The sequence below is a fragment of the Ranitomeya imitator genome, chromosome 2 (genome assembly GCF_032444005.1).
Source record: "Ranitomeya imitator isolate aRanImi1 chromosome 2, aRanImi1.pri, whole genome shotgun sequence".
In the NCBI taxonomy this organism is placed as follows: domain Eukaryota; kingdom Metazoa; phylum Chordata; class Amphibia; order Anura; family Dendrobatidae; genus Ranitomeya; species Ranitomeya imitator.
Window position 1 is genome coordinate 389,085,474 of NC_091283.1, and position 27,595 is coordinate 389,113,068.

The 27,595-nt window shown below is 51.2% G+C and overlaps 1 protein-coding gene across 4 annotated transcripts in view; it reads right to left on the bottom strand.

The window, feature by feature from the left end:
- LOC138664133 (zinc finger protein 665-like) overlaps window positions 1-27,595 on the bottom strand; it is a 104,998-nt gene that overhangs the window by 53,367 nt on the left and 24,036 nt on the right. The window contains exons 1-10 of one of the 4 annotated variants that reach the window (XM_069750569.1): window positions 22,878-22,986; window positions 11,270-11,419; window positions 10,961-11,140; window positions 10,754-10,877; window positions 10,577-10,674; window positions 9,909-10,058; window positions 9,601-9,780; window positions 9,395-9,518; window positions 9,219-9,316; window positions 8,338-8,428 (exon numbers count right to left, since the gene is read on the bottom strand). In XM_069750569.1, the coding sequence (XP_069606670.1) occupies window positions 8,338-8,428; window positions 9,219-9,316; window positions 9,395-9,518; window positions 9,601-9,780; window positions 9,909-10,058; window positions 10,577-10,674; window positions 10,754-10,877; window positions 10,961-11,140; window positions 11,270-11,347 (1,123 nt within the window). In that variant the 5' untranslated portion in view covers window positions 11,348-11,419; window positions 22,878-22,986. Of the gene's footprint in view, window positions 1-8,337; window positions 8,429-9,218; window positions 9,317-9,394; window positions 9,519-9,600; window positions 9,781-9,908; window positions 10,059-10,576; window positions 10,675-10,753; window positions 10,878-10,960; window positions 11,141-11,269; window positions 11,420-22,877; window positions 22,987-27,595 lie in introns of those variants that run through there. The other 3 variants (XM_069750570.1, XM_069750572.1, XM_069750571.1) reach the window with 3 other exon arrangements.

A 27,595-nucleotide genomic window follows, 5' to 3' on the forward strand; every position in this document is an offset into this window, starting at 1 on the left:
GATCAGCGGGCTTCTATGATATGCTTGCTAGAGACGCACTTGATACAGGAGAAAGTGGACGTACTGAATAGACGTTGGATACAGAAAGGGTATCATTCTACCTTTTCGACGTACTCAAGAGGTGTGTCAGTGTTGGTGCCGGTGGGAGTGCAGTATGAAGAGGTGAAAGTATGCGTGGATGCTGAGGGTCAGTATGTGGTGATACAATGTATATTGTATGGAGTGAGATTGTGTGTGGCGGCAATGTATATTCCACCTCCATATTCAAGTAAGAAGATCAGGGAGGTGTTGGAGAGGGTGCAACGATGGGAACCACTACCACTCTTAATTATTGGGGATTTGAACAATATCTGTGATGACTTTTGGGATAAAAATAAGAACACCCAGAACAGGTCGGAGGGGCACACTACAACATTTGGTACCTATGTGCGTGAAATAGGCATGATTGATCTATGGAGAGTTAGACATGTTGGGGAGAGAGGGTACTCGTGCTACTCGCCGGCTCATGCTACGCTATCCAGAATTGATATGGCGTTGGGTAACCGCCTGTTGGACACAATGGTGGGAGAGGTGCGTTATCTGCCGAGGGCCCTTTCGGATCACAGTCCAATTGAGGTGGAGGTTAGGTTGTTGGGGACACGGACCGCAAGTGGGAGAGAATGGAAGATCCATCCTAACTGGTTACAGAGTATTGATTTGGACGGTATAGGGAAGGAGGTGACGGAATTCTTTGCTTTAAATGATGGGAGTACAGATGCTCTAACTGTTTGGGATGCAATGAAAGCGTACCTGAGAGGGCTACTATTTAGAGACATTAGTAGGTGTAAGAGGAGGACAAGGGAGGCGGAGAGAGTGGCGATGGAGGAGCTGAAAGCCGCAGAGGACGAGATGGTAGTGCTGGGGACTTCTGAGGCAGAGAAAAGGTTGAGAACAGCGCAAAATTGTATGGAAAAGATTCTGCTGGGAAAAGCTGAAAGGAAGCGGGAGTTTCAGAGGGTGGCTTATTTTCAGGAGGGAGAAACAGTGGGACACATGCTATCGGTGGTAGCCGCGGCTCAGCGTGGTACCTCGTATGTACATTCGTTGGTTTCAGATGGGGGGAGCAGGGTATCTGAAACACCTGAAATTATAAAGGTCTTTGCGGACTTTTACGCGGACTTATATTCCTCCAGGGTCAATGAGTCAGCCGGAGATACGGAGACTTTCCTTGAGAGTCTGGGTCTTCCGAAATTGAGTGAGGAGGATGGGGTGAGCCTCGATGCCCCTATCACCGAGGAGGAACTGAGTCGGGCGCTGAAGTCTATGGCTAATGGGAAGGCACCTGGGGTTGATGGGTTACCAGCCGAAATCTATAAAAGTTTGGAGGAAGTGCTGATTCCCAGATTAAAGTTAGTACTGGAGGAGGCTGGATGCCAAGGGTATCTCCCAGCATCTATGAGGGAGGCTATTATAGTGGTTATTCCGAAGGAGGATAAGGATCTGGGGAAGCCTGAGTCATATCGACCAATCTCTCTGTTAACCATCGATGTCAAACTCTTGGCCAAGGTGTTAGCTACCCGTTTGTCCAGCGTCATTGCTAGCCTTGTACATCCGGATCAGTCTGGTTTTATGCCTGACAGGTCTACAGCGGTTAATCTGCGGAGGCTGCATATGAACCTACAGCTGAAGTCTGACAACTGTGGCCGAAGGGTTATTGCATCCTTGGATGCCCATAAGGCGTTTGACAGTGTGGAGTGGGGATATCTCTGGCGGGTGTTGAAGTGTATGGGTATTGGTCCGCAATTTGTGGCGTGGACTCAACTGTTATATTCACTACCAACAGCTAGAATTAGAGTGAATGGGGAACTTTCTCAGCCTATAAAGTTGGCCAGAGGTACGAGGCAGGGTTGCCCACTGTCGCCCCTTCTGTTTGCCTTAGCTGTGGAGCCACTGGCCGCTAAGATCCGACAATCGGATGAGGTTCCTGGGTTCAGATATGGGAGTGTTGAGGAGAAGATCGCGTTATATGCAGATGACATCTTACTGTTCCTGGCGGACCCGGATGAAGCCTTGAATGGGGCTATCGAGATCATTGGGAAATTTGGAGCCTTGTCGGGATTGAGGATAAATTGGGATAAATCGGTCCTCTTCGAGGTGGATGGGGTGGAGGAGAGCAGAAGTGAGCCATTGGGAGAGGGGCGGCTTAAGGTGGCATCCCTTTTCAAATACCTGGGAATATGGATCTCGATGCCAGTTACAGAGTTTTTGTATAGGAATTTGACTCCTCTCATGGGCGCCCTTAAAGCAAAAGTGGATGCGTGGAATAAATTACACCTATCGGTGGTGGGTAGGGTTAATCTCATTAAAATGGTTCTGATGCCCAAATTACTTTACGTCCTACATAATGCGCCAGTTTGGATTCCACGTGGGAAATTCCGGCAGATTAATGCTCTTTTTAGAAGCCTGATATGGGGGAGGCGGTACCCACGTATTCGACTGGAGACGCTTCAGCGACCCAAGGAAGATGGAGGATTGGCTTTACCCAATCCTGAGTTATATTTTCTTGCAGCCCAGAGCCAGCATTTGAAGGGCTGGGCGCGGGGAGCGTCTACCAGTGCGGTACAACACTTGATGGAGAGGGTGACAAACCGAAGACCGGTGGCGCAGTGTCTGGAGGATGGCTCCTTGGGAGTATTGGGGAAATTATACCCAACTATGTTTTTGATACATAAATTATGGACCAGACTGCGACATATTCGGGGGGTTACGGGGCTGACTAAATTTACACCGATATGGCTTAATAATAATTTGGTGGAGTTTGCGGCTCTTGGAGTGCTGGCGGAGTGGCAGGCCAAAGGAATCCACTTGGTGGCTCAGATAATTCAACAACAAGGATTAAAGTCCTTTTCGCAGCTGCAGGGGGAGTTTGGATTGAGACCGACTGGGGAGTGTCAATATGCTCAGATGAAACATGCCTTTAAAGCGCAAAGCAAGGGCGGTGGTATTGAGATCCAGGAGGACATAGTTCTGGAATACGTATGTGGGGAAGGGTCCACAAGGGGAGTCATTACCACCCTTTATAAGGACCTTCTACATGCATATTTACTAGACTTCCCTCTAAAAGCGAGAGCGAAATGGGAAAGAGATTTAGGCCCAATGGAGGATGAAACCTGGGAGTCGGTGTTGGAGTGGGTTCCACGAGTGTCACTGAGCGAGCCGTATAGACTATCGCAGCTGTACATCTTGCACAGAGTCTATAAATCACCGGAAGTGTTGTACAGAGCGGGGTTGCGTGCGGACTCTGAATGCCCGAGATGTAAGACTGAGAATGCAGGAATATACCACATGATGTGGATATGTCCAAGACTGGTTGCTTTCTGGTTGGTGGTAATGAGCCGTGTGGAAGGGGCGTATAAATGCAGAGTGCCGAGAGATCCGATAGTGTGTATACTGGGACATGTAGAGGAAATTAGAGTGGATAACACCTGGAAGATAGCAATAGCTAGGCTATTATATATGGCAAGGAAGGTAATAGCAAGGAACTGGATCAAGGATGAGCCGCCTACAAGGGGTGAATTCCTGAAATATGTTAAACATGGTCTCAATTTGGAAAAGGGGGTATACAAAAGACGTGGGAAAATAGAAACGTTTGATAAAATGTGGTCTCCGTGGCTCGAGCTGGGATAGTAGGTATGGGAAATGGGAGGATGAGGGCCTCTGAAAGGAAGAGAGTGCTAAAGAACAAGCGGACATAAGTGATTCAAATGGCTCAAAGAGCCATCAATACTGGTAACAAAGTATAACTGGGTATGAGCTGTCAGGGGAGGGGGAGGTTTGGGTTTTGTTGGGATTGTTGGGGGTTTGGAAAATGTAAAAATTTTGTAATATACTGGAAAATGCATAAATTGTATTGTTCATATTCGCTTTCAATAAAAATCTATTTAAAATAAAAAAAAGAAAGTCGGTATCACAGAATGATCGCGTCCCTGCAGATCGGGTGAAAGGGTTAACTCCAATTTCACCCGATCTGCAGGGACAGGGGGAGTGGTAGTACAGCCCAGGGGGGGTGGCTTCACCCCCCCCGTGGCTACGATCGCTCTGATTGGCTGTTGAAAGTGAAACTGCCAATCAGAGCGTTTTGTAATATTTCACCTATTAAAACTGGTGAAATATTACAATCCAGCCATGGCCGATGCTGCAATATCATCGGCCATGGCTGGAAACACTGGTCTGCCACCCCCCCACCGCCACCGATCCCCCCCAGTCCTTTGATCAGTCCTGTACACTGCTCCGCTCCCCTCTGTCCTCCTGTCCGCTCCCCCCGTGCTCCAATCCCACCCCCTGTGCTCCAATCCCACCCCCTGTGCACTCCGATCCACCCCCGTGCTCCAATCCACCCCACCATGCCCCAATCCACCCCCCCACCCGTGCTCCAATCCACCCCACCATGCCCCAATCCACCCCCCCCCCCCCTCCCGTGCTCCAATCCACAACCCCCGCGCTCCGATCCACCATAACCCCCCGCCCCGTGCTCCCCCCCCCCACCCCATCATACTTACCGAGCCTCCCGGGGTCCGTCCGTCTTCTCCATGGGCGCTGCCATCTTCCAAAATGGTGGGTGCATGCGCAGTGCGCCCGCCGAATCTGCCTGCAGGCAGATTCGTTCCAATGTGCATTTTGATCACTGTGATAAAACCTATAACAGTGATCAAAATAAAAAAAATAAAAAAATAGTAAATGACCCCCTCCCCTTTGTCAACCCCATAGGTAGGGACAATAATAAAATAAAGACATTTTTTTTTTTTCCACTAAGGTTGGGGTTAGAACTAGGGTTAGGGTTAGGGTTTCGGTATGTACACATGTATTCTGATCCTCTGCGGATTTTTCCGCAGCGGATTTACCGCGGATTTTCTGCGCATTTCACTGCGGTTTTACAACTGTGATTTTCTATTGGAGCAGTTGTAAAACCGCTGCGGAATCCGCAGAAAGAAGTGACATGCTGCGGAATGTAAACCGCTGCGTTTTAGTGCAGTTTTTCTGCAGCATGTGTACAGCGATTTTTGTTTCCCATAGGTTTACATTGAACTGTAAACTCATGGGAAGCTGCTGCGGATCCGCAGCGTGTGCACATACCTTTTGAATTAGGCTATGTGCACACAGTGCGGATTTTGCTGCGGATCCGCAGCGGATTGGCCGCTGCGGATTCGCAGCAGTGTTCCATCAGGTTTACAGTACCATGTAAACCTATGGAAAACCAAATCTGCTGTGCCCATGGTGCGGAAAATACAGCGCAGAAACGCTGCGTTGTATTTTCTGCAGCATGTCAATTCTTTGTGCGGATTCCGCAGCGTTTTACACCTGTTCCTCAATAGGAATCCGCAGGTGAAATCCGCACAAAAAACACTGGAAATCCGCGGTAAAATCCGCAGGTGAAATGCAGTGCCTTTTACCTGCGGATTTTTCAAAAATGTTTCTGAAAAATCTCACGAATCCGCAACGTGGGCACATAGCCTTAGTTTTAGGGTTGGAATTAGGGATGTGGTTAGGTTTGTGATTAGGGTTATGGCTACAGTTGGGATTAGGGTTAGCGGTGTGGGGGGGGTTAGTGTTGGAGGTAGAATTGAGGGGTTTCCACTGTTTAGGCACATCAGGGACAGGCACAAACGCAACATGGCGCCACCATTGATTCCAGCCAATCTTGTATTCAAAAAGTCAAATGGTGCTCCCTCACTTCCGAGCCCCGACGTGTGCCCAAACAGTGGTTTACTCCCACATATGGGGTACCTGCATACTCAGGATAAACTGCGCAACAATTACTGGGGTCCAATTTCTCCTGTTACCCTTGTGAAAATAAAAAATTGCTTGCTAAAACATCATTTTTGAGGAAAGAAAAATGATTTTTTATTTTCACGGCTCTGCGTTGTAAACGTCTGTGAAACACTTGGGGGTTCAAAGTGCTCACCACATATCTAGATAAGTTCCTTGGGGGGGACTAGTTTCTAAAATGGGGTCACTTGTGGGAGGGGGGGTTTCTACTGTTTAGGCACACCAGGGGCTCTGCAAACGCAACGTGATGCCCGCAGACCATTCCATCAAAGTCTGCATTTCAAAAGTCACTACTTCCCTTCTGAGCCCCGACGTGTGCCCAAACAGTGGTTTACCCCCACACATGGGGAATCAGCGTACTCAGGAGAAACTGGACAACAACTTTTGGGGTCAAATTTCTCCTGTAACCCTTGGGAAAATAAAAAATTGGGGGCTAAAAAGTCATTTTTGAGAAAATAATTTTATTTTTTTTTCATGGCTCTGCGTTATAAACTTCTGTGAAGCACTTGGGGGTTCAAAGTGCTCACTACACATCTAGATTAGTTCCTTTGGGGGTCTAGTTTCCAAAATGGGGTCATTTGTGGGGGATCTCCAATGTTTAGGCACACAGGGGCTCTCCAAACGTGACATGGTGTCCGCTAATGATTGGAGCTAATTTTCCATTTAAAAAGCCAAATGGCATGCCTTCCCTTCCGAGCCCTGCCGTACACCCAAACAGTGGTTTACCCCCACATATGGGGTATCAGCGTACTGAGGACAAACTGGACAACAACATTTGGGGTCCAATTTCTCCTATTACCCTTGGCAAAATAGGAAATTCCAGGCTAAAAAATCATTTTTGAGGAACGAAAAAATTTTTTTTAGTTTCATGGCTCTGCGTTATAAACTTCTGTGAAGCACCTGGGGGTTTAAAATGCATCTAGATAAGTTCCTTGGGGGGTCTAGTTTCCAAAATGGGGTCACTTGTGGGGGAGCTCCAATGTTTAGAGGCACACAGGGGCTCTCCAAACGCGACATGGTGTCCGCTAACGATGGAGAATTTTTCATTCAAAAAGTCAAATGGCGCTCCTTCCCTTCCAAGCCCTGCACCCAAACAGTGGTTTACCCCCACATATGAGGTATCAGCGCACTCAGGACAAATTGGACAACAACTTTCGTGGTTCAGTTTCTCCTTTTACCATTGGGAAAATAAAAAAATTGTTGCTAAAAGATAATTTTTGTGACTAAAAAGTTAAATGTTCATTTTTTCCTTCCATGTTGCTTCTGCTGCTGTGAAGCAACTGAAGGGTTAATAAACTTCTTGAATGTGGTTTTGTGCACCTTGAGGGGTGCAGTTTTTAGAATGGTGTCACTTTTGGGGATTTTCAGCCCTATAGACCCCTCAAACTGACTTCAAATATGAGGTGGTCCTTAAAAAAAATGGTTTTATAAATTTCGTTGTAAAAATGAGAAATCGCTGGTCAAATTTTAACCTTTATAACTTCCTAGCAAAAAAAAGATTTTGTTTCCAAAATTGTGCTGATGTAAAGTATACATGTGGGAAATGTTACTTATTAACTATTTTGTGTCACATAACTCTCTGGTTTAACAGAATAAAAATTCAAAATGTGAAAATTGCGAAATTTTCAAAATTTTCGCCAAATTTCCGTTTTTATCACAAATAAACACAGAATTTATTGACCTTAATTTACCACTAACATGAAGCCCAATATGTCATGAAAAAACAATCTCAGAACCGCTACGATCCGTTGAAGCGTTCCTGAGTTATTACCTCAATGGGACACTGGTCAGAATTGCAAAAAACGGCCAGGTCATTAAGGTCAAAATAGGCTGGGTCATGAAGGGGTTATTCAAGTCACTTAATCTTCTGAAGCTCTCCATCATGAATTGCCTCAGCTGTTCTGTGTTGGACACTCCCCTCTAATATATGCTTGCCACTGGCAAGTTGGAGTAGTTGTTCATTGTTTGGAGATTTTTGTTCTGGAGTTTTCTGAGTGGAGTTGGTTTGCATGTTCATTCTAATCGGTTTCACCTACATTACTCTCCCGTGTTCCACTCTGTTTGGCAAGTGTATTTTGTATGATTGCAGTTTTCATTCATCTCTGTGTGTTCTCCCTGGTCTCTCTGGTTAGCATAATCCTATAAACCTGAGCCTCACACCTTCTTGGGTGGGGGAGGGAACAGATAAGGGTAAGTCAGGAGCACAGCAAGGCATGTGACCCCAGCATCTCCACCGTAATCCGGGGACATATAGACTAAGGCGCTCGCTAGTGTGAAGGATGGGGAAGGAGCTCCTTTCACCGAGAAATCGTGGAACAGTACCGTGACACCTAAGAAATGCTGCTCCAGTCTGGTCCTAACTTGAGCCATTGAGATGATGTGACAAATTGACTAAGTGTCACGCACATCCTAATGAATTCAGCATCTCTTACCCCACTAATACCCCCCAAAAATTGAACATCTTGCTATAGTTATTCTACAAACCAGTGAGTAAAACCTGTGACCGCTATGTATTTAGTGGTCACTACTCACCTGTGTGGTTATCTGTAGGAATCTCCTCTTTACACCGCTCATCACCCTTCACATATGTCTCTGAAGTATTAATATGGGTCAAATATTTACCCTAAAACAAAAATTGTAAGAGTCACACACAGATGAAGATGTTTGGTGAGATGATTTGGAAAAACAACAACGATCAAACAAAATCCAATCTATTTGTTGGATTTTTGAAAAAGCAATCTAGATAAAAAGGAAAACGGCCTAACAAACATGCAATCCCTACTTGTGTTGCAGCGGTCGAACAGCAGAGAGACATGTCATGGTACCTGAAGCATAGTATACGTGCACGAAGATACTGTCAGCACACGAGCGTGCTCGGATAACAACTTGAATATTTCTCATTCATCACATATCCCATCATTCATCAGTATACTCGTGACATCATTGCATGTAAAAAAACAAAACATAAGTTTGTCACTTTTTAAAATACTTGTGCTGTGACAGTGTTCGAAATAATTCAGATTGCTCAATGTTGCCATTCTGAAAACCGATCACGATGATTTACGGCACAGTCACACAGACAGACGTATAAATCAGATTGAGATCGGAAAGCAGTGCATGAACTGGTCGGCGTCTCTCCCAACCCGACAGTGACAGCGATATGTATGCAGCTGTCACACTCCGGTTCAGAGAGTTACCAGCCAGCACATGCACAGCATTTTGATCTCACCCCGATTTATACAGCCATCTGACTGCACCTTTATACTGTACTCCTTGGTCACATGTCTAACTGGTTTCAGGTAGGAGTGTGAAAGTGTCGTAATAAATTGGCCGTTCAATGTGTAAACTACTAGTGGATAAAACAACACCGGGCACAAGACTTTCACAGCCTTCTACACCTTCTCTCCATCTACCTGATGATCCAGGGGAACATTGGGATCTTCTTGTTTACAGTCCTGTGGAAGAAGAGGACGGGGACATCTCTCTGGTGTTGTCCTCTTACTGGATAGACCTGGAGGAAAGACATACAGGACTGAATTCATTCTTTACATACAGATAATTATAGGCCGTGCGTATTTAGCCCTATTACCTGGTGATGTGAAGGGCTGGGGAACCTCCATCATGACGTCTTTGTACAGATCTTTGTGTCCTTCTAAATACCCCCACTCCTCCATAGAGAAATAGAAGGTGACATCCTGACACCTTATAGGAACCTGACACATACAATGATACCGTCATCCCCCGATTCCTCCATAGCGTTACTGTATAATGTCCCAGCATTCCCAGCAATGTCACCTCTCCAGTCAGCAGCTCAATCATCTTGTAGGTGAGTTCTAGGATCTTCTGGTTAATGATATCCTCATGTATCAGGGGGTGAGGTGGAGGCCCTGTGATTGGGCTCAGGGGTCCTCCCCATCCCTCAGACACAGGGGCCTGACAGCGCTCACTAGAGGTCTTCTTCACTACTGTGTAATCCTGGTTATGGAGAGACACATTAATAAACCTCACTACAGACATTCCAGAGTCCTCACCTCTCCAGCTCTGTCCGTCTGTTATTCCCATAGATAAGAATGATGTAATGTGACGTCATCAGAATCTCTCACCTCTCCAGTAAGCCGGAAGAGGATCTCTAGGGTGAGGTGTAATATCCTCTCTGCCATCTTGTCCCTGTCCCTATCCATCCTTGTAGGGTCACTCAGGAGAATTCTCTTATATAGAAGATCTCCACTGAGAGGATACGATATTGTAGGGACCTGAATGGGGAGAAGATAACGATGTAACATCATAAAGATCCCATATAAGAAACCTCCGGAGCTGTTACCGGCGTCACATGATCACTACATGCAGTCATGGCCCCGTCCTGCCTCTGGTATAACACACAATCCAAAAATAGTTGCATACAGACATACATACAGGTTTTCCCTAGACAGCTAAATAGCATCAGCATAAAGTTACTGGCGCCTGCGCCCAGTAATGAAGAATCTCTGCATGCCTACACCTGCAGAGCAGCACACTATATATAGCTGTGACTAAACACTAGTGGGCTATAGCATCTGGTGCCTTTTTCCACTAGAATTTAGATGTCTTATGTAGAGCAGGTTGAATGCTAATGGACAGAGTCTAGTAAGTTTCAGATGGGAATGTGAAAGGATTTCTAATAAATTGTTCATTCAGTGCAGAATACTGGGGGATAAAACAAGACTAAACAAAAGAACTTCACAGCCTTCTACACATCAAAGTAGAGAAGGTGCCATGAGATCTCTCCATCTACCTGCTGATCCTGAGGAACATTGGGATCTTCTTGTTTACATTTGAGTAGAAGAAGAGGACGGGGACATCTCTCTGGTGTTGTCCTCTCACTGGATAGAACTGGAGGAAACACATACAGGGAGTTCATTCTTTACATATAGATAAATATACACTGTGTATATTTAGTCCTGTCTATTACCTGGTGATGTGAGGGGCTGAGCTAACTCCATCACAAAGTCCTTGTAAAGATCTTTGTGTCCTTCTAAATACTCCCACTCCTCAATGGAAAAATGGACGGTGACATCCTGACACCTTATAGGAACCTGTCACATACAATAATACCGTTATCCCCCCGATCCCTTCATAGCATTACTGTATAATGTCCCAGCATTCCCAGCAGTGTCACCTCTCTAGTCAGCAGCTCAATCATCTTGTAGGCGAGTTCTAGGAGATTCTGGTCATTGATGTCCTCATGTATCAGGTCATGAGGTGGAGGTCCCGTGATTGGGCTCAGGGGTCTTCCCCATCCCTCAGACACAGGGGCCTGACAGCGCTCCCTAGAGGTCTTCTTCACTACTGTGTAATCCTGGTTATGGAGAGACACATTAATAAATCTCACTACAGACATTTCCAGAGTCCTCACCTCTCCAGTTCTGTCCATCTGTTATTCCCATAGATAAGAATGATGTAATGTGACGTCATCAGAATCTCTCACCTCTCCAGTAAGCCGGAAGAGGATCTCTAGGGTGAGGTGTAATATCCTCTCCGCCATCTTGTCCCTGTCCCTATCCATCCTTGTAGGGTCACTCAGGAGATTTCTCTTATATAGAAGATCTCCACTGAGAGGATCCAATATTGTAGGGACCTGAATGGGAAGAAGATGACGATGTAACATCATAATGATCCACCTTCACATATCCTGGTGATTCGTGTACTGGGAAAAAAAACTGGTGTGATCTGTGGTCCATTTCCCATCAGTGTGTACATATGTGACATAAGTATGACATCCATTTGTCAGAGTGACACATATGGAATGAAATGCAGCATAGAAATTAAAGAGTTTAATCTATTACAGATGTTCAAAGCTACAGGTACATAGCAATGAGGAACACGATAGATAAGTAGATAGATAGTAAGTGTGATATAATTTTTATTTATATAGCGCCAACATATTCCGCAGCACTTTACAATTAAGCAGGGACATGTACAGACAATAAATTCAATACAAGAGAATTTAAACTGTGACATTAGGGGTGAGGTCCCTACTTGCAAGCTAAAGGAAATGGGGGAACACAATAGGTAAAAAGTGCTTGTTATTTCAGGTCTGGCAATTATAATAAATAGAGATTTTCATATAAAGCTGCATGATCCGGTCATCAGCCCAGCCCGTGTGTTTAAGTGCAATAGTCAAGTATCAAGTGCAGTTATCATGTGCATGGAGGGTGTGGAGGCAGATGAATAGTAGGGTGCAGATTCAGAATAATATTTGGAAGGAGGGAACAGGGCAAAGTTAGTTTACTGAGTAGTTGATGTGGTAGGCTTGTTTGAAGAGATGGGTTTTCAAAGCGCGCTTGAATAGGTCGGGGCTAGGTATCAGTGTGGATGAAGTCTTCTGCTAAGAGATTTTCTCCACTGCCGCTCTGCACACCTTGAGCAACCTTGAGCGCCAAGACTGCCGTTGTCTGTCAGGTCTTTCTGCATGAGGAAGGTGCTGCTTCATCTAGGGCGTTCTTCAGTGTATTATTGAAGTGTGACAATACTAAGGGTATGTTCACACGTTCCTGATTTCCATCCTTTTTTTTTTTTTCAGGACTGAAACCGCAGCTCTTGGCAGAAAACGCAGGTCCTTTTTTTGGTGCTTTTTTGGTGCGTTTTTTGATCCTTTTTTATGCAGTTTTCTATGCAGAGTCTGTGTGTTTTCTAGGAAGTTTTTAAGGGTTAAAATGGCTGAAAATACCCTACCCCTATTCTAACCTTAGTGGAGAAAAAAAAAAATTCTTAATTTTTTTATTGTCCCTACCTATGGGGGTGACTAAGGGGGGGGGGGGGGGGTGTGTCATTTACTATTTTTTTATTTTGATCACTGAGATATAACCTCTCTCAGTGATCAAAATGCACTTTGGAACGAATCTGCCGGCTGGCAGATTCGGCGGGCGCACTGCGCATGCGCCCGCCATTTTGCAAGATGGCGGCACCCAGGGAGAAGACGGCCGGACGAACACCGGGAGGCCGGGTAAGTATAAGGGGGGGAGATTAGGGCACGGGGGGGGGGGGGCATCGGAGCACGGGGTGGGGGGGCATCGGAGCACGGGGGTGGCATCGGAGCACGGGGGGGTGGCATCGGAGCATGGGGGGGTGGGATCGGGGCAGCCACACTCCGCCCACGCACTTCCGCCCGCTCCCCGCACTTCCTGCTGCAGCGGTTCTGCACTACAAACCGCAATAAAACCCGCAGATAAATTTTTGATCTGCGGGTTTTACTGCGGGTTTGACCTCACAATGGAGGTCTATGGGTGCAGAACCGCTGCGGCTCCGAAAAAAGAAGTGACATGCTCCTTCTTTTTTACCGCGGCTATTCAGCGCGGCTTTTTTTTTTTAAATTCAGGATCATGTGCACAGTGGTTCCTGTTTTCCATAGGGTACATTGTACTGTACCCTGCATGGAAAACAGCTACGGAACCGCAGCGGCAAAAACGCTGCGGTTCCGCAGTAAAAAACGCACTGTGTGAACATGGCCTAAGTCTGGGCAGGAGAGGGAGGAGATGGTGGCTAAAGATGTGTGGAGATTGTCCATAAGCTGCTGGGTATTAATGGTACGTGTATTACGATAAGTTTGTAACTTAGTGGGGGTGTCCTGGGTGAGGAGACAATTCTTCGTAGGAGAATTAGCAAACTGTGAGAGGCCGAATGAAGAAATTAGAGAAAGAAGATGAGAGGCAGATTTGGAGAGGGGATCACTGATGGGGATGTTAAAGTCTCCCATGATGAGGGCGGGGATGTCACAGTGTTTAGCATGCTTATTTTTTTCACTTGTATTTATTATTTAAATAAATAAAAAACACGGAGTGGGGTGACCGGCGGTAACCTTAATGATGTAACCAGCGGTTACACCCAGCCACGTCCTCACGCTCAGCGTGAGGTTGCATCACTCATCTCACCGCTCACCAAACCATCTGGATCGTCATGGGACATCAGCAGTATGGATCATCAACGGACAGCTAAGGATTACTTTGATTTTATATTTTCCGGTTAATAAATGGGTAAAATAGGGTTATTGTGGGGGACAGTTTTATTTTTTTTTTTCAATTAACCCATTCCCGACATGCGCTATACATATACTGCTCTGCAGGTACTGTGTTCCAGCAAAGAGGTATATATACGGTGCAGCCATCGCACAGACTAACGCTGAGCACCTCGGCAATTGGCTGTGGGTGTCCGCTCCATGTGAAAGCTGACATCCTCCAGCAATGCCCACGATTAGTGCTAGCACCCATCGTGGACATTTAATTCCTCTGATACCGCTGTCAACAGTGACATCGAGCAGCATCGCATAGGGAGTGGGCTCCCTATATGGTTCCATCAAAAAGACGCAATGCGATTGCATTGTGCTGATGACCTCCTTGGAAACCACCGGCCACAAGATGACTGAGGAGTCCTTCAGGGAAGGTGGCATGTGAGCATCTGCTAAGAGCAGGAGCTGACACTCCCCCTCCACCCCTGCCTGTCAGACACTGCTCTGATGTTCTGCAGTGCAGAAGCATTGTAGAGTATCAGATCAGCAATCTGCTACTATATAGTGATGTTACATCCAGGGACAAAGTAAAAAAAAGTTTAAAAACAAAAGTTATTACAAAATGTAAAAATACTTAAAAAATTGGTCATGATTATGGGTGGGCAGTCACCGGAAACGCATCGATGTCGCACACCATGTAACATACATCGCTGATTCGGTATCTTCTACTGAGCACTTTCAGTGAATAAAGAAAGAAGTTTGTTCCCAAGTTTGTTGAGCTGGATGTTCTTCTGTTTAGTGATAAATCCCCAATAAAGAACAAAAAATAGAAAATATTTATTCCAATAAATAGCTTTATTTACATACAACAAAAAGTATATATTTGGAATCGCCATGCCCAGAACAACCCGACCTATAAAACTGTCCCACTAGGTAACCCCTTTCAGTGAACGCCGTAAAAAAAAAAAAAAAAGTCAGGAGGCAAAAAACTATGCTTTGTTCGGCAGTATGATGATAAACAGTGCAATAAAACATGATAAAAAAGACCAATGTAAATAGAAATGGAATAGCTGAAAATGTCATCTTTTCCCGCAAAAAACAATCCCCCACGAAGCTCTTTCAGCGGAAAAATAAAAAAGTTAGCTTTCAGAATAAAGCGATGCAAAAATAATCTTTTTTATAAAATATGTTTTTATTGTGTAAAAGCGCCAAAACATAAAATAAATGTGGTATCTCTGTAATTGTACTGACCCAAAAAATAATGCTACCTTATTAATTTTACCACACATGGAACGGTATTGAAAAAAAAAAAAAAGAAAAAAAAAAAACACAGTTCCCGAATTGCTATTGTTTTGTTTATTCTACATCACAAAACTCAGAATAGAAAGCGATCAATAAAAGACATGTGCCTGAAAATGTCAATTCTTCCTACAAAAAACAAGCCCTCACATGACTGTCGGCCGAAATATGGAGAGATTATAGCTGTCTAAATATGGCGATGCGCAATAAAAGCGTCTCTCAGAGAATGACCGCAACCAAACCTAAAAATCGACTTAAATCTACTGTCACTGTAATCGCACCGATCCAAAGAATAAAGTTGTCTAATCACTTATATGCACAAGGAACTGTGTAAAAAAATATAAACAAATTGTTCACAAAGAATTCTGCCTCCCAAAGATCGCAGTAAAGGTACCGTCACATTTAGCGACGCTACAGCGATATAGACAACGATGCCGATCGCTGCAGCGTCGCTGTTTAGGTCATTGTGTGGTCGCTGGAGAGCTGTCACACAGACAGGTCTCCAGCGACCAACGATGCCGAAGTCCCCGGGTAACCAGGGTAAACATCGGGTTACTAAGCGCAGGGCCGCGCTTAGTAACCCGATGTTTACCCTGGTTACCATTGTAAAAGTTAAAAAAAAAAAACAGTACATACTTACATTCCGGTGTCTGTCCCCCGGCATCAGCTTCCCTGCACTGTGTCAGGGCCGGCCGGCCGTAAAGCAGAGCACAGCTGTACCCCACATATGGGGCATCGTTGAAATTTTACCACTATCATGAAGTACAATACATCACTGAAAAAAAAATAAATCTCAGAATCAGTGGGATCCATTGAAGCGTTCCAGAGTTATGACCAGAGTTCCAGGGCCAACTGTACCCTAATGTGCAGAGTCCCTGTGCCCCCCCAGGACTGAGTCCTGTCCCCTCTATCACACAGTCCCTGCTCCCCCATTACCGCTCACCAGTGCAGACTTCTCCCTTCAGCTCTTACATGTGGAGGCGGCTGTACCCTAATGTGCAGAGTCCCGGTGCCCCCCAGGACTGAGTCCTGTCCCCTCTATCACACAGTCCCTGCCCCCCTTTACCGCTCACCAGTGCAGACTTCTCCCTTCAGCTCTTACATGTGGAGCCGGCTGTACCCTAATGTGCAGAGTCCCGGTGCCCCCCAGGACTGAGTCCTGTCCCCTCTATCACACAGTCCCTGCCCCCCATTACCGCTCACCAGTGCAGACTTCTCCCTTCAGCTCTTACATGTGGAGCCGGCTGTACCCTAACATAGTAACATAGTAACATAGTTAGTAAGGCCGAAAAAAGACATTTGTCCATCCAGTTCAGCCTATAATACCCTAATGTGCAGAGTCCCGGTGCCCCCCAGGACTGAGTCCTGTCCCCTCTATCACACAGTCCCTGCTCCCCCATTACCGCTCAGCAGTGCAGACTTCTCCCTTCAGCTCTTACATGTGGAGCCGGCTGTACCCTCATGTGCAGAGTCCTGTCCCCTCTATCACACAGTCCCTGCTCCCCCATTACCGCTCACCAGTGCAGACTTCTCCCTCCAGCTCTTACATGTGGAGTCGGCTGTACCCTAATGTGCAGAGTCCCGGTGCCCCCCAGGACTGAGTCCTGTCCCCTCTATCACACAGTCCCTGCCCCCCCATTACCGCTCACCATTGCAGACTTCTCCCTTCAGCTCTTACATGTGGAGCCGGCTGTACCCTAATGTGCAGAGTCCCGGTGCCCCCCAGGACTGAGTCCTGTCCCCTCTATCACACAGTCCCTGCTCCCCCATTACCACTCACCAGTGCAGACTTCTCCCTTCAGCTCTTACATGTGGAGCCGGCTGTACCCTAATGTGCAGAGTCCCGGTGCCCCCCAGGACTGAGTCCTGTCCCCTCTATCACACAGTCCCTGCCCCCCCATTACCGCTCACCAGTGCAGACTTCTCCGTTCAGCTCTTACATGTGGGGCCGGCTGTACCCTAATGTGCAGAGTCCCGGTGCCCCCCAGGACTGAGTCCTGTCCCCTCTATCACACAGTCCCTGCCCCCCCATTACCGCTCACCAGTGCAGATTTCTCCCCTCAGCTCTTACATGTGGGGCCGGCAGTATCCTAATGTGCAGAGTCCCGGTGCCCCCCAGGACTGAGTCCTGTCCCCTCTATCACACAGCCCCTGCTCCCCCATTACCGCTCACCAGTGCAGACTTCTCCGTTCAGCTCTTACATGTGGGGCCGGCAGTATCCTAATGTGCAGAGTCCCGGTGCCCCCCAGGACTGAGTCCTGTCCCCTCTATCACACAGTCCCTGCTCCACCATTACCACTCACCAGTGCAGACTTCTCCCTTCAGCTCTTACATGTGGAGCCGGCTGTACCCTAATGTGGAGAGTCCCGGTGCCCCCCAGGACTGAGTCCTGTCCCCTCTATCACACAGTCCCTGCTCCCCATTACCGCTCACCAGTGCAGACTTTTCCCTTCAGCTCTTACATGTGGAGCCGGCTGTACCCTAATGTGCAGAGTCCCGGTGCCCCCCAGGACTGAGTCCTGTCCCCTCTATCACACAGTCCCTGCTCCCCCATTACCGCTCACCAGTGCAGACTTCTCCCCTCAGCTCTTACATGTGGAGCCGGCTGTACTCTAATGTGCAGAGTCCCGGTGCCCCCCAGGACTGAGTCCTGTCCCCTCTATCACACAGTCCTGCCCCCCATTACCGCTCACCAGTGCAGACTTCTCCCTTCAGCTCTTACATGTGGAGCCGGCTGTACCCTAATGTGCAGAGTCCCGGTGCCTCCCAGGACTGAGTCCTGTCCCCTCTATCACACAGTCCCTGCCCCCCATTACCGCTCACCAGTGCAGACTTCTCCCTTCACCTCTTACATGTGGAGCCGGCTGTACCCTAATGTGCAGAGTCCCGGTGCCCCCTAGGACTGAGTCCTGTCCCCTCTATCACACAGTCCCTGCCCCCCATAACCGCTCACCAGTGCAGACTTCTCCCTTCAGCTCTTACATGTGGAGCCGGCTGTACCCTAATGTGCAGAGTCCCGGTGCCCCCCAGGACTGAGTCCTGTCCCCTCTATCACACAGTCCCTGCTCCCCCATTACCGCTCACCAGTGCAGACTTCTCCCTTCAGCTCTTACATGTGGAGCCGGCTGTACCCTAATGTGCAGAGTCCCGGTGCCCCCTAGGACTGAGTCCTGTCCCCTCTATCACACAGTCCCTGCCCCCCATTACCGCTCACCAGTGCAGACTTCTCCCTTCAGCTCTTACATGTGGAGCCGGCTGTACCCTAATGTGCAGAGTCCCGGTGCCCCCCCAGGACTGAGTCCTGTCCCCTCTATCACACAGTCCCTGCTCCCCCATTACCGCTCACAAGTGCAGACTTCTCCTCCAGCTCTTACATGTGGAGCCGGCTGTACCCTAATGTGCAGAGTCCCGGTGCCCCCCAGGACTGAGTCCTGTCCCCTCTATCACACAGTCCCTGCTCCCCATTACCGCTCACCAGTGCAGACTTTTCCCTTCAGCTCTTACATGTGGAGCCGGCTGTACCCTAATGTGCAGAGTCCCGGTGCCCCCCAGGACTGAGTCCTGTCCCCTCTATCACACAGTCCCTGCTCCCCCATTACCGCTCACCAGTGCAGACTTCTCCCTTCAGCTCTTACATGTGGGGCCGGCTGTACCCTAATGTGCAGAGTCCCGGTGCCCCCCAGGACTGAGTCCTGTCCCCTCTATCACACAGTCCCTGCTCCCCATTACCGCTCACCAGTACAGACTTCTCCCTTCAGCTCTTACATGTGGAGCCGACTGTACCCTAATGTGCAGAGTCCCGGTGCCTCCCAGGACTGAGTCCTGTCCCCTCTATCACACAGTCCCTGCCCCCCATTACCGCTCACCAGTGCAGACTTCTCCCTTCACCTCTTACATGTGGAGCCGGCTGTGCCCTAATGTGCAGAGTCCCGGTGCCCCCCAGGACTGAGTCCTGCCCCCTCTATCACACAGTCCCTGCTCCCCCATTACCGCTCACCAGTGCAAACTTCTCCCTTCAGCTCTTACATGTGGAGCCGGCTGTACCCTAATGTGCAGAGTCCGGTGCCCCCCAGGACTGAGTCCTGTCCCCCCCTATCACACAGTCCCTGCTCCCCATTACCGCTCACCAGTGCAGACTTCTCCCTTCAGCTCTTACATGTGGAGCCAGCTGTACCCTAATGTGCAGTGTCCCGGTGCCCCCCCAGGACTGAGTCCTGTCCCCCCTATCACACAGTCCCTGCTCCCCCATTACCGCTCACCAGTGCAGACTTCTCCCTTCAGCTCTTACATGTGGAGCCGTCTGTACCCTAATGTGCAGAGTCCCGGTGCCCCCCAGGACTGAGTCCTGTCCCCTCTATCACACAGTCCCTGCTCCCCATTACCGCTCACCAGTGCAGACTTCTCCCTTCAGCTCTTACATGTGGAGCCGGCTGTACCCTAATGTGTAGAGTCCGGTGCCCCCCAGGACTGAGTCCTGCCCCCTCTATCACACAGTCCCTGCCCCCCCATTACTGCTCACCAGTGCAGACTTCTCCCTTCAGCTCTTACATGTGGAGGCGGCTGTACCCTAATGTGCAGAGTCCCGGTGCCCCCCAGGACTGAGTCCTGTGCTCTCTATCACACAGTCCCTGCTCCCCCATTACAACTCACCAGTGCAGACTTCTCCCTTCAGCTCTTACATGTGGAGCCGGCTGTACCCTAATGTGTAGAGTCCGGTGCCCCCCAGGACTGAGTCCTGCCCCCTCTATCACACAGTCCCTGCCCCCCCATTACTGCTCACCAGTGCAGACTTCTCCCTTCAGCTCTTACATGTGGAGGCGGCTGTACCCTAATGTGCAGAGTCCCGGTGCCCCCCAGGACTGAGTCCTGTGCTCTCTATCACACAGTCCCTGCCCCCCCATTACTGCTCACCAGTGCAGACTTCTCCCTTCAGCTCTTACATGTGGAGCCGGCTGTACCCTAATGTGCAGAGTCCAGGTGCCCCCCCAGGACTGAGTCCTGTCCTCTCTATCACACAGTCCCTGCTCCCCCATTACCGCTCACCAGTGCAGACTTCTCCCTTCAGCTCTTACATGTGGAGCCGGCTGTACCCTAATGTGCAGAGTCCCGGTGCCCCCCAGGACTGAGTCCTGTCCCCTCTATCACACAGTCCCTGCTCCCCCATTACCGCTCACCAGTGCAGACTTCTCCCTTCAGCTCTTACATGTGGAGCCGGCTGTACCCTAATGTGCAGAGTCCCGGTGCCCCCCAGGACTGAGTCCTGTCCCCTCTATCACACAGTCCCTGCTCCCCCATTACCGCTCACCAGTGCAGACTTCTCCCTTCAGCTCTTACACGTGGAGCCGGCTGTACCCTAATGTGCAGAGTCCCGGTGCCCCCCAGGACTGAGTCCTGTCCCCTCTATCACACAGTCCCTGCCCCCCATTACCGCTCACCAGTGCAGACTACTCCCTTCAGCTCTTACATGTGGAGCCGGCTGTACCCTAATGTGCAGAGTCCCGGTGCCCCCCAGGACTGAGTCCTGTCCCCTCTATCACACAGTCCCTGCCCCCCCATTACCGCTCACCAGTGCAGACTTTTCCCTTCACCTCTTACATGTGGAGCCGGCTGTACCCTAATGTGCTGAGTCCCGGTGCCCCCCAGGACTGAGTCCTGTTCCCTCTATCACACAGTCCCTGCCCCCCCATTACCGCTCACCAGTGCAGACTTCTCCCTTCAGCTCTTACATGTGGAGCCGGCTGTACCCTAATGTGCAGAGTCCCGGTGCCCCCCAGGACTGAGTCCTGTCCCCTCTATCACACAGTCCCTGCCCCCCCCCATTATCGCTCACCAGTGCAGACTTCTCCGTTCAGCTCTTACATGTGGGGCCGGCTGTACCCTAATGTGCAGAGTCCCGGTGCCCCCCAGGACTGAGTCCTGTCCCCTCTATCACACAGTCCTTGCCCCCCCATTATCGCTCACCAGTGCAGACTTCTCCGTTCAGCTCTTACATGTGGGGCCGGTTGTACCCTAATGTGCAGAGTCCCGGTGCCCCCCAGGACTGAGTCCTGTCCCGTCTATCACACAGTCCCTGCTCCACCATTACCACTCACCAGTGCAGACTTCTCCCTTCAGCTCTTACATGTGGGGCCGGCTGTACCCTAATGTGCAGAGTCCCGGTGCCCCCCAGGACTGAGTCCTGTCCCCTCTATCACACAGTCCCTGCTCCCCCATTACCGCTCACCAGTGCAGACTTCTCCCTTCAGCTCTTACATGTGGAGCCGGCTGTACCCTAATGTGGAGAGTCCCGGTGCCCCCCAGGACTGAGTCCTGTCCCCTCTATCACACAGTCCCTGCTCCCCCATTACCGCTCACCAGTGCAGACTTCTCCCCTCAGCTCTTACATGTGGAGCCGGCTGTACCCTAATGTGCAGAGTCCCGGTGCCTCCCAGGACTGAGTCCTGTCCCCTCTATCACACAGTCCCTGCCCCCCATTACCGCTCACCAGTGCAGACTTCTCCCCTCAGCTCTTACATGTGGAGCCGGCTGTACCCTAATGTGCAGAGTCCCGGTGCCCCCAGGAATGAGTCCTGTCCCCTCTATCACACAGTCCCTGCTCCCCCATTACCGCTCACCAGTGCAGACTTCTCCCTCCAGCTCTTACATGTGGAGCCGGCTGTACCCTAATGTGCAGAGTCCCGGTGCCCCCAGGAATGAGTCCTGTCCCCTCTATCACACAGTCCCTGCTCCCCCATTACCGCTCACCAGTGCAGACTTCTCCGTTCAGCTCTTACATGTGGGGCCGGTTGTACCCTAATGTGTAGAGTCCCGGTGCCCCCCCAGGACTGAGTCCTGTCCCCTCTATCACACAGTCCATGCCCCCCATTACCGCTCACCAGTGCAGACTTCTCCCTTCAGCTCTTACATGTGGAGCCGGCTGTACCCTAATGTGTAGAGTCCCGGTGCCCCCCCAGGACTGAGTCCTGTCCCCTCTATCACACAGTCCCTGCTCCCCCATTACCGCTCACCAGTGCAGACTTCTCCCTTCAGCTCTTACATGTGGAGGCGGCTGTACCCTAATGTGCAGAGTCCCGGTGCCCCCCAGGACTGAGTCCTGTCCCCTCTATCACACAGTCCCTGCTCCCCCATTACCACTCACCAGTGCAGACTTCTCCCTTCAGCTCTTACATGTGGAGCCGGCTGTACCCTAATGTGCAGAGTCCCGGTGCCCCCCAGGACTGAGTCCTGTCCCCTCTATCACACAGTCCCTGCCCCCCATTACCGCTCACCAGTGCAGACTTCTCCCTTCAGCTCTTACATGAGGAGCCGGCTGTACCCTAATGTGCAGAGTCCCGGTGCCCCCCCAGGACTGAGTCCTGTCCCCTCTATCACACAGTCCCTGCTCCCCATTACCGCTCACCAGTGCAGACTTCTCCCCTCAGCTCTTACATGTGGAGCCGGCTGTACCCTAATGTGCAGAGTCCCGTTGCCCCCCCAGGACTGAGTCCTGTCCCCTCTATCACACAGTCCCTGCCCCCCATTACCGCTCACCAGTGCAGACTACTCCCTTCAGCTCTTACATGTGGAGCCGGCTGTACCCTAATGTGCCGAGTCCCGGTGCCCCCCAGGACTGAGTCCTGTCCCCTCTATCACACAGTCCCTGCTCCCCCATTACCGCTCACCAGTGCAGACTTCTCCCTTCAGCTCTTACATGTGGAGCCGGCTGTACCCTAATGTGCAGAGTCCCGGTGCCCCCCAGGACTGAGTCCTGTCCCCTCTATCACACAGTCCTGCTCCCCCATTACCGCTGACCAGTGCAGACTTCTCCCTTCAGCTCTTACATGTGGAGCCGGCTGTACCCTAATGTGCAGAGTCCCGGTGCCCCCCAGGACTGAGTCCTGTCCCCTCTATCACACAGTCCTGCTCCCCCATTACCGCTGACCAGTGCAGACTTCTCCCTTCAGCTCTTACATGTGGAGCCGGCTGTACCCTAATGTGCAGAGTCCCGGTGCCCCCCAGGACTGAGTCCTGTCCCCTCTATCACACAGTCCTGCTCCCCCATTACCGCTGACCAGTGCAGACTTCTCCCTTCAGCTCTTACATGTGGAGCCGGCTGTACCCTAATGTGCAGAGTCCTGGTGCCCCCCCCAGGACTGAGTCCTGTCCTCTCTATCACACAGTCCCTGCTCCCCCATTACCGCTCACCAGTACAGACTTCTCCCTTCAGCTCTTACATGTGGAGTCGGCTGTACCCTAATGTGCAGAGTCCCGGTGCCCCCCAGGACTGAGTCCTGTCCCCTCTATCACACAGTCCATGCTCCCCATTACCGCTCACCAGTGCAGACTTCTCCCTCCAGCTCTTACATGTGGAGCCGGCTGTACCCTAATGTGCAGAGTCCCGGTGCCCCCCAGGACTGAGTCCTGTCCCCTCTATCACACAGTCCCTGCTCCCCCATTACCGCTCACCAGTGCAGACTTCTCCCTCAGCTCTTACATGTGGAGCCGGCTGTACCCTAATGTGCAGAGTCCCGGTGCCCCCCAGGACTGAGTCCTGTCCCCTCTATCACACAGTCCTGCTCCCCCATTACCGCTCACCAGTGCAGACTTCTCCCTTCAGCCCTTACATGTGGAGCCGGCTGTACCCTAATGTGCAGAGTCCCGGTGCCCCCCAGGACTGAGTCCTGTCCTCTCTATCACACAGTCCCTACTCCCCCATTACCGCTCACCAGTGCAGACTTCTCCCTTCAGCTCTTACATGTGGAGCCGGCTGTACCCTAATGTGCAGAGTCCCGGTGCCCCCAGGAATGAGTCCTGTCCCCTCTATCACACAGTCCCTGCTCCCCCATTACCGCTCACCAGTGCAGACTTCTCCCTCCAGCTCTTACATGTGGAGCCGGCTGTACCCTAATGTGCAGAGTCCCGGTGCCCCCAGGAATGAGTCCTGTCCCCTCTATCACACAGTCCCTGCTCCCCCATTACCGCTCACCAGTGCAGACTTCTCCGTTCAGCTCTTACATGTGGGGCCGGTTGTACCCTAATGTGCAGAGTCCCGGTGCCCCCCAGGACTGAGTCCTGTCCCCTCTATCACACAGTCCCTGCTCCACCATTACCACTCACCAGTGCAGACTTCTCCCTTCAGCTCTTACATGTGGAGCCGGCTGTACCCTAATGTGTAGAGTCCCGGTGCCCCCCCAGGACTGAGTCCTGTCCCCTCTATCACACAGTCCCTGCTCCCCCATTACCGCTCACCAGTGCAGACTTCTCCCTTCAGCTCTTACATGTGGAGGCGGCTGTACCCTAATGTGCAGAGTCCCGGTGCCCCCCAGGACTGAGTCCTGTCCCCTCTATCACACAGTCCCTGCTCCCCCATTACCGCTCACCAGTACAGACTTTTCCCTTCAGTTCTTACATGAGGAGCCGGCTGTACCCTAATGTGCAGAGTCCCGGTGCCCCCCAGGACTGAGTCCTGTCCCCTCTATCACACAGTCCCTGCCCCCCCATTACCGCTCACCAGTGCAGACTTCTCCCTTCAGCTCTTACATGAGGAGCCGGCTGTACCCTAATGTGCAGAGTCCCGGTGCCCCCCAGGACTGAGTCCTGTCCCCTCTATCACACAGTCCCTGCCCCCCCATTACCGCTCACCAGTGCAGACTTCTCCTTCAGCTCTTACATGTGGAGTCGGCTGTACCCTAATGTGCAGAGTCCCGGTGCCCCCCAGGACTGAGTCCTGTCCCCTCTATCACACAGTCCCTGCTCCCCCATTACCGCTCACCAGTGCAGACTTCTCCCTTCAGCTCTTACATGTGGAGCCGGCTGTACCCTAATGTGCAGAGTCCCGGTGCCCCCCAGGACTGAGTCCTGTCCCCTCTATCACACAGTCCCTGCTCCCCCATTACCGCTCACCAGTGCAGACTTCTCCCTTCAGCTCTTACATGAGGAGCCGGCTGTACCCTAATGTGCAGAGTCCCGGTGCCCCCCAGGACTGAGTCCTGTCCCCTCTATCACACAGTCCCTGCTCCCCCATTACCGCTCACCAGTGCAGACTTCTCCCTTCAGCTCTTACATGTGGAGCCGGCTGTACCCTAATGTGCAGAGTCCCGGTGCCCCCCAGGACTGAGTCCTGTCCCCTCTATCACACAGTCCCTGCTCCCCCATTACCGCTCACCAGTGCAGACTTCTCCCTTCAGCTCTTACATGTGGAGCCGGCTGTACTCTAATGTGCAGAGTCCCGGTGCCCCCCAGGACTGAGTCCTGTCCCCTCTATCACACAGTCCCTGCCCCCCATTACCGCTCACCAGTGCAGACTTCTCCCTCAGCTCTTACATGTGGAGCCGGCTGTACCCTAATGTGCAGAGTCCCGGTGCCCCCCAGGACTGAGTCCTGTCCTCTCTATCACACAGTCCCTACTCCCCCATTACCGCTCACCAGTGCAGACTTCTCCCTTCAGCTCTTACATGAGGAGCCGGCTGTACCCTAATGTGCAGAGTCCCGGTGCCCCCCAGGACTGAGTCCTGTCCCCTCTATCACACAGTCCCTGCCCCCCCATTACCGCTCACCAGTGCAGACTTCTCCCTTCAGCTCTTACATGTGGAGCCGGCTGTACCCTAATGTGCCGAGTCCCGGTGCCCCCCAGGACTGAGTCCTGTCCCCTCTATCACACAGTCCCTGCTCCCCCATTACCGCTCACCAGTGCAGACTTCTCCCTTCAGCTCTTACATGTGGAGCCGGCTGTACCCTAATGTGCCGAGTCCCGGTGCCCCCCAGGACTGAGTCCTGTCCCCTCTATCACACAGTCCCTGCTCCCCCATTACCGCTCACCAGTGCAGACTTCTCCCTTCAGCTCTTACATGTGGAGCCGGCTGTACCCTAATGTGCAGAGTCCCGGTGCCCCCCAGGACTGAGTCCTGTCCCCTCTATCACACAGTCCTGCTCCCCCATTACCGCTGACCAGTGCAGACTTCTCCCTTCAGCTCTTACATGTGGAGCCGGCTGTACCCTAATGTGCAGAGTCCCGGTGCCCCCCAGGACTGAGTCCTGTCCCCTCTATCACACAGTCCTGCTCCCCCATTACCGCTCACCAGTGCAGACTTCTCCCTTCAGCTCTTACATGTGGAGCCGGCTGTACCCTAATGTGCAGAGTCCTGGTGCCCCCCCCCAGGACTGAGTCCTGTCCTCTCTATCACACAGTCCCTGCTCCCCCATTACCGCTCACCAGTACAGACTTCTCCCTTCAGCTCTTACATGTGGAGTCGGCTGTACCCTAATGTGCAGAGTCCCGGTGCCCCCCAGGACTGAGTCCTGTCCCCTCTATCACACAGTCCCTGCCCCCCATTACCGCTCACCAGTGCAGACTTCTCCCTTCAGCTCTTACATGTGGAGCCGGCTGTACCCTAATGTGCAGAGTCCCGGTGCCCCCCAGGACTGAGTCCTGTCCCCTCTATCACACAGTCCCTGCTCCCCCATTACCGCTCACCAGTGCAGACTTCTCCCTTCAGCTCTTACATGTGGAGCCGGCTGTACCCTAATGTGCCGAGTCCCGGTGCCCCCCAGGACTGAGTCCTGTCCCCTCTATCACACAGTCCCTGCTCCCCCATTACCGCACACCAGTGCAGACTTCTCCCTTCAGCTCTTACATGTGGAGCCGGCTGTACCCTAATGTGCAGAGTCCCGGTGCCCCCCAGGACTGAGTCCTGTCCCCTCTATCACACAGTCCCTGCTCCCCCATTACCGTTCACCAGTGCAGACTTCTCCCTTCAGCTCTTACATGTGGAGCCGGCTGTACCCTAATGTGCAGAGTCCCGGTGCCCCCCAGGACTGAGTCCTGTCCCCTCTATCACACAGTCCTGCTCCCCCATTACCGCTCACCAGTACAGACTTCTCCCTTCAGCTCTTACATGTGGAGTCGGCTGTACCCTAATGTGCAGAGTCCCGGTGCCCCCCAGGACTGAGTCCTGTCCCCTCTATCACACAGTCCCTGCCCCCCATTACCGCTCACCAGTGCAGACTTCTCCCTTCAGCTCTTACATGTGGAGCCGGCTGTACCCTAATGTGCAGAGTCCCGGTGCCCCCCAGGACTGAGTCCTGTCCCCTCTATCACACAGTCCCTGCTCCCCCATTACCGCTCACCAGTGCAGACTTCTCCCTTCAGCTCTTACATGTGGAGCCGGCTGTACCCTAATGTGCAGAGTCCCGGTGCCCCCCAGAACTGAGTCCTGTCCCCCCTATCACACAGTCCCTGCTCCCCCATTACCGCTCACCAGTGCAGACTTCTCCCTTCAGCTCTTACATGTGGAGCCGGCTGTACCCTAATGTGCAGAGTCCCGGTGCCCCCCAGGACTGAGTCCTGTCCCCTCTATCACACAGTCCCTGCTCCCCCATTACCGCTCACCAGTGCAGACTTCTCCCTTCAGCTCTTACATGTGGAGCCGGCTGTACCCTAATGTGCAGAGTCCCGGTGCCCCCCAGGACTGAGTCCTGTCCCCTCTATCACACAGTCCCTGCTCCCCCATTACCGCTCACCAGTGCAGACT